Source organism: Asparagus officinalis, chromosome 1 (assembly GCF_001876935.1).
Source record: "Asparagus officinalis chromosome 1, Aspof.V1, whole genome shotgun sequence".
In the NCBI taxonomy this organism is placed as follows: Eukaryota; Viridiplantae; Streptophyta; class Magnoliopsida; order Asparagales; family Asparagaceae; genus Asparagus; species Asparagus officinalis.
Window position 1 is genome coordinate 2228132 of NC_033794.1, and position 6864 is coordinate 2234995.

A 6864-nucleotide genomic window follows, 5' to 3' on the forward strand; every position below is an offset into this window, starting at 1 on the left:
AAAAAAAAAAAACAAAAAAAACAAAAAAACAATAAAAACAAAAAAAACAAACCAGATCACTCTTTATAAATACCTCCCTAAATCCAAAATGAAGTCAAATATCTCTTCAATCATCATCATCAGTCATCAATCATGAGATCCTCGCGCTGCTCCCGTCGACGAAGCCGTCGTCCCTCGACCGCTGCCTCTCGCGCCCCGACGACGAGCTCCGCCAGCTTCCGATCGTGCCTCGCGTGGATGTGCGTCGACCAGTTCCAGCACGTGCGCGGCCCTACTCTCGGGTCCATCTTCCTCCTCCTCGCCGTCGCCGTCCCCCTCGCCTCCACTTCGTCCTCCTCTACTCCGATCACCGCCGTCCGTACGACGCGGTGGTCAGTCTCTCTGACGGCGGCGGCGGGGTTGTCCTTCGCGTGCTATGTCGGCGTTGATGAGGAGGTTCGGGCTGAGGAGGCTGCTGTTCCTCGATAAGATCGTGAGGGAGAGCAAGAAGGTGCAGCTTGGTTACGTTCAGCAGCTGAATCGGTCGTTTCGGATACTTTCGCTCTTCGTGATGCCGATATTTCTCGCTGAGTGTGGGTAAGCTTCGATTTTTGTTGGATTATACAGTAACCTGAGCTGATTTTAATTAAAAAGTTGGGAGTTTTTGAACTTGTTCGGCCTCGGAAGCTAAGATCTTGATTGGAATTTGGCGGATTTTTGAGATGCGCATTATTAATTGATTCAGAGTTAACGTTTATCACTGCAACAATTTTTAAAAAAAACGTAAATTTGGAATTTTCAGATTATAATTCTTCCACCTACTAATTATGATGTGCATTCCAGTACAATGGGCAAAACAAGTTTTCGGTATGACCAAAGAATCAGTTTGATCGAAGAGAGATTGGGCGAATTCACCGGAATAATCAGTTGATTCTAATAGAAAATCTTTGTAATTTCAAACTCGATGACCTACGTTATGTGCCGTAAATCATTAGAATGGCCGGAGTTAAATGCTACAATAGCTGGTCATACATGATTAATTATGATCAAACTATTTGAGCAAATTTAATTCTCAGAAAAAAAATATATTCTCTACTACAAAACTTTTGCTCGAACTTCGACATCTAGATGACCATACATGATAAATTCGATAGCTGAAACTCTTATACTCGTTATAGGTACAAAGTTTGGTGGTATCTAGGTGCGAGGAGGATCCCTTTCTTGGGCAACGAAGTGGCAAGCGATGTGGTGGCTTGTGCGTTGGAGTTGGCATCTTGGATATATCGAACAACTATCTTCTTTCTAGTGTGCGTACTCTTCCGTTTGATCTGCTTCCTTCAGATAATGAGGCTCCAGGACTTCACAGCGGTGTTCCAAGAGGAGTCCGAGGTGGCTGCTATTTTGGAGGACCATCTGAAGATCAGGAAGCAGCTTATGGTTATAAGTCACAGGTTCAGGATGTTCATCGTCGCGGGAACGATTCTTGTTACCGCCAGCCAGTTTGCGGCGCTCCTGCTGATTACCAGAACAAATGGAGATGTCAATCTCTTCAACACCGGTGAACTAGCGGTAAGGGTTTTCTTTGCTATTTTGCACTTCAACTAAAGTGGTGGTTATTTGTCGTTAACAGTAGTTATTATTTCAGTCATATGAACGGAGTTTGAAAAGCCCGTTTGGGTCGGTAACTTGTTTTTTGGTCTCTGGTAGATCTGATATCGAGATCGAAGAATAAGAATGTGCAACGCATTTGCACTATCAACACTTCAGTTTCTCATTTGTTCATATTGGTTCCCATGAAAAAAAAAAGCAAGGGTCCCCGTGATAAAACATTTAGAACTACTGCGACCCTCTCTCTTCTCCTCTAAAAGTGTGAACTAGAACCACCCCCACTTATATGGGAGTCACAGAGGCTATTGGTGATGGGCTAAATTTTCATTCACGTTTCAATGATAAGCACCAGATTGCTTAGGATTAGAGAAAACTCTCCACTCCCCAACCTTGTCTTGTTGCCCTACGGATGTCATAAATCTTTACGGTGTGCTACATTCATAAACCAGCCCATTTTTATTGATTAGTTTCAAACTCCATCTCACTACTACAATGTCCTGCAGCAGACTGCAATTTGTGTTATATTGCCAGGAATAACTCGGTTTTATGATCTCGTATTTTGCAGCTATGCTCAGTGGTGCTCATCACAGGCCTGCTCATATGCTTAAGAAGCGCCACGAAGATCACGCACAAGGCTCAGGCTCTAACCAAGCACGCTGCCAAATGGCACGTGTGTGCTACCGTCGACTCCTTCAATGTTGATCCTGAAACGCCCTCCGCTGATGTCGTGTCCGTCGTCTTCCCTGATAGTAACAATGTTGAGAATGAAGAATCCAATGAAGAAGATGAGGCTGATGATGAAGATGAATACCAGGCCCTGAAGCTCGTACCGCCTCATGCTAACACCATTTCTTTCCAAAAGAGACAAGCATTAGGTGAGACTGTATTCTATTGATTTCAAATATTAGATTTTTTTGTTCATTTATTTTTCGAGTTGAGATCTTTAATCTTGTTTTTCTCGGTTCGTAAATGGGCAGTGACGTACTTGGAGAACAATGCAGCCGGAATCACTGTTTTCGGGTTTGTGTTGGACAGGAAATACCTCCATATGGTCTTCATGGTTGAGCTTAGCTTAAATCTGTGGGTGTTAGGAAAGACAATCGGAATCTCGTAAAGCTACTCTTCGCTTGATTTCTCTCCTCACATTCTCATTCAATTCATTTTTTTTTCTGGAATATATGTTTGTTATGTAAAAATTTTTAAAAAAATGTCCATCTTTTCCTCTGGAATATATGTTTGTTATGTAAAAATTTTTAAAAAAATGTCCATCTTTTCCTCTCTCTCTCTCTCTCTCTCTCTCTCTCATTCTTAGTTATTACTTATTTGATATCTGAAATAGGTCTCAGAACATCTCTCTCTCTCTCTCTCTCTCTCTCTCTCTCTCTCTCTCTCTCTCTCTCTCTGTGTGTGTGTGTGTGTTTCAATTTTGAGGAGTAATCAGAGAGGATGTGATTCGTGAGAGTAAAGTGTCTTGTTGAACATTTTGTACCTATTGTCCATTTCTTCCTTGGTATATAAATTGATGAGTAATTTTTATAATTGATTGTATGATAATAAGAAAGGAGGGGTTTTATGTTGCTGCTGCTAATTCAGTAATAGAATATTGTTAGATGAGAAATAGGACTTTTGTGTAGTTATTAGCTTTGACGTTCAAGCGAAAAATGCTTTCGGCACTTTTTTATTTTTTTTGTTGCATTAAGAGGCTTTTTAACAAAACAAGAAAACTATGACAAGTAATATCATGTACAATACCCCTCTTTTTATACAAGTTGCAAATAAAACGATTGTTAACTGCTGACGCACGAGGAGAGAAACACGTTCCTCGTTCTCACTTGCATTGGTCAATTGCATCATTTTGTGTACAATCACTCGTAAAATTTTGAATGGAATGGAGAAAGCAAACTTTTTTTTAAAAATAAAATACCTTATTATATGAAAAAAGGTTGAAAAAATCTCTACAGTCTTGTATGAAAAAATCTACTTATTTCCACTTTGGGGTCGTTTGGTTGCGAAGAAACCTATTTTCTATAACACATTTATTTTTCTTGTTATAGAAAAATGGCCAAAAAATCACGGGTTATAGGTCATGAGATCGTTAATTTTGGCTTTCTCCATTCCTTTCAATGGGCTGAAACGAATTAGAAGCGTTACTTTTGGCCAAAAATTACGGGTCATGAAAAAATAACGGGTTATCGGTCATGAGATCGTTAATTTTGACTTTTGCGAAATTATTTGACAACGATTAGAAGCGACTTAAAATAGAAAAAATCGTGGGTTATAACTCATGAAATAGTAAATTTTGGTCTCCGCGGAGTTATTTGCCAATGTTTCGAAATGACTCAAAATACATGAAAACTTGGGTAGTAGCTTAAGAAATCGTGAATTTTACCCTCTACGAAATTATTTGATAACTAGTCAAAATCATTAAAAGTGGTTAAAAATTATGTGTTATAGCTTATGAATTCAAGAATTTGACATCCACGATTTGCCAACGGATCAAGACAATTAAAATTAACCAAAAATAATGGTTAATAGCTCATAAAATAGTGAATTATAACCCCCACAAAATTCGCTCAAAACAACTAAAAATGACAAAAAATCATGGGTTACAGCTCACGTCTTGAATTTTAGTCTCTGTAAATTATAAATTATTTGATAATGGGTCGAAATGATTACAAATGGAAAAAAGCTCATGAAATTGTGAATTTTTGCATCAGCAAAATTATTTATTAATGGTTCAAAATAACTAAAATGGCCAATAATCCTAGGTTACATCTTAGGATATCGTGAATTTTACCCTCGGTGAAATTATTTAAAAATTGATTGAAATAACTAAAAATGTCAAAATTAATGGGTTATTACTCACAAAATCAAGAATTTTGTCATCTGTAATTTGCAAACAAGTTGAAACAACTAAAATTGACCAAAATTATGAGTTATAGCTCATCAAATCATGAATTTTTTCAACGGTTCAAACTAATCATGAATTTTTCCAACGGTTCAAACTAACTAAAAATTGCCGAAAATTATAGGTTATAGCCCGTGAAATCATCATGCTACTGTAAAATTATTTGACAACGGGTCGAAACGACTAAAAATGGCCAAAAATCATACGGTATAGCTCAGAAATATTGAATTTTAGAATTCGCAAAATATTTTCCAACAAGTCAAAACAACTAAAAATGGCAACAACATCATGAGTTATAGCTCATCAAATCGTGATTTTTGGCTTCCATAAAATTATTTGCCAATAGGTTGAAATGACTAAAAAAGTCATGAGTTATAACTCACGAAATTATCAATTTGAGTCTCCACAAAATATTTGGCAATGTTTGAAACGACTAAAAATGGGAAATAATGGTGGGTTATAGCTCAAGAAATCATGAATTTTGTCATCCTTGAAAATATTTGACAACAATTTGAATGGCTAAAAATGGCCAAAAATTATTTCCAAATAATTTTGGCATTCAAAAAATTATTTTGGCATTCACAAAATTATTTGCCAAAAGATCGAAAAACAAAAAATAATAAAAAAAATTATGAGTTATAGCTTATCACATTGTGAAATTTTTATTCTGTAAAATTATTTACCAATGGGTTGAAATGACTAAATATGACCAAATAATAGGTTATAGCTCATTTAATCATAAATTTTAGTTATCGCAAAATTATTTGCTAATAGGTTGAAATGACTTAAAATAGCAAAAAATTACGAGTTATAGGTCACAAAATTGTGGCTTCAATGAAAATATTTGACAAAGGATCAAAACGACTGAAAATTAAAAAAAAAAGATTATAGCTCATGAAATAGTAAAGTTTAGCCTCCGTGAAATTATTTGCTAATATTTTGAAATGAGTAAAAATGGCCTTTAATCATGGGTTCTCATAAAATCATGAATATTGCTCTATGTGAAATTATTTGATAACGGGTCAAAATGATTAAAAATGGTTAAAACTTATAGGTTATAGCTCACGAATTTAAGAATTTTGGAATCTGTGATTTGTCAATGAATCAAAACAACTATAATTGGCCAAAAATCGTGAGTTATAGCGCATCAAATCATGAATTATAGCCATCACAAAATTATTTACTTATTGATCAAGACGACTAAAAATAGCCAAAAATCGTGAGTTATATAGTTCATGAATATCGTGAATTTTAGAATCTGCAAAATATTTGACAAGGAGTCAAAATGATTTAAAATAAAAAAGTTATGGGATATAGCTCATTAAAAAATATTGTAAATTTTATAAATCACAAAGTTATTTGATAAAGGCTTGAAATGACTAAAATGGTAAAAAATCGTGGGTTACTAGCTAACGAAATCGTGACTTTTGGCCTTAGCAAAATTATTTGACAATGGATCAAAGTAACTAAAAATAGAAAACAAATTGTGGGGTATAGCTCATGATATTGTGAATTATGGCATTTGCAAAATTATTTTCCAACAAGTCAAAATGACTACAAATGGCCAAAAAATCATGGTAGCTCTTGAAATCATGAATTTTGGTCTACGCCAAATTATCTAACAATAGATAAAAATGATTAAATATAGCCAGAAATCATGAGTTATATCTCATAAAATTATGAATTTTGGTCTCTATAAAATTATTTGTTAATAGTTTAAAATGTCTAAAAATGACAGATAATCATGAATTATAGCTCATGAAATTGTGAATTTTGTCATATATAAAATTATTTGTCAATGGGTCGAAATGATTAAAAATAGCTCACTAAATCATGAATTTCGATATTTACAAAATTACGTGTCAACAGGTTGAAACATTTAAAAATGGACAAAAATCGCGGGTTATAGTTCATCAAACCGTGAATTTTGGCTTTTGTAAAGTTATTTACCAATGGGTAGAAACGATTAAAAATGTCCAAAAATCATGGATTATATCTCAAAAACTCGTGAATTTTGGGTACCATAAAATTATTTGCTAATCGGTCAAAATGATAAAAAAAAATAGCAAAAAAGTTTAGGATTATATTCATGAGATCATGAATTTTTGTCACGATGAAATTATTTGATAATGGGTCAAAACAACTAAAAATAAAAAAACATGAGTTATAGCGCATGAAATAGTGAATTTTAACCTCCACAAAATTATGTCAGTATTTCGAAATAACAGAAAATGATAAAATTATATGTCAATGTTTCGAAATAACAAAAAATGACCAATAATTGTGGGTTATAGCTCATGAAATCATGAATTTTGTCCACCATGAAATTATTTGACAAATGGTTCAAAACGACTAAATAGTAGCTAAAA

The 6864-nt window shown here is 34.7% G+C and overlaps 1 protein-coding gene across 1 annotated transcript; it reads left to right on the forward strand.

The window, feature by feature from the left end:
- On the forward strand, positions 287–2830 carry LOC109845910. The gene is made up of 4 exons (XM_020415158.1): positions 287–576; positions 1158–1548; positions 2153–2462; positions 2565–2830. Exons 1-4 carry the CDS (start codon positions 416–418, stop codon positions 2699–2701), a joined length of 999 nt encoding a protein of 332 aa, XP_020270747.1. The 5' UTR covers positions 287–415; the 3' UTR covers positions 2702–2830.

What these genes read in the sequence shown, in the direction of transcription:
- LOC109845910 (XM_020415158.1), top strand. Translation starts at nt 416, where the DNA reads ATGTCGGCGTTGATGAGGAGGTTCGGGCTGAGGAGGCTGCTGTTCCTC. An exon ending in ATATTTCTCGCTGAGTGTGG is followed by an intron (nt 577 to 1,157) that starts GTAAGCTTCGAT and finishes TACTCGTTATAG; the next exon opens with GTACAAAGTTTGGTGGTATC. An exon ending in CCAAAAGAGACAAGCATTAG is followed by an intron (nt 2,463 to 2,564) that starts GTGAGACTGTAT and finishes GTAAATGGGCAG; the next exon opens with TGACGTACTTGGAGAACAAT.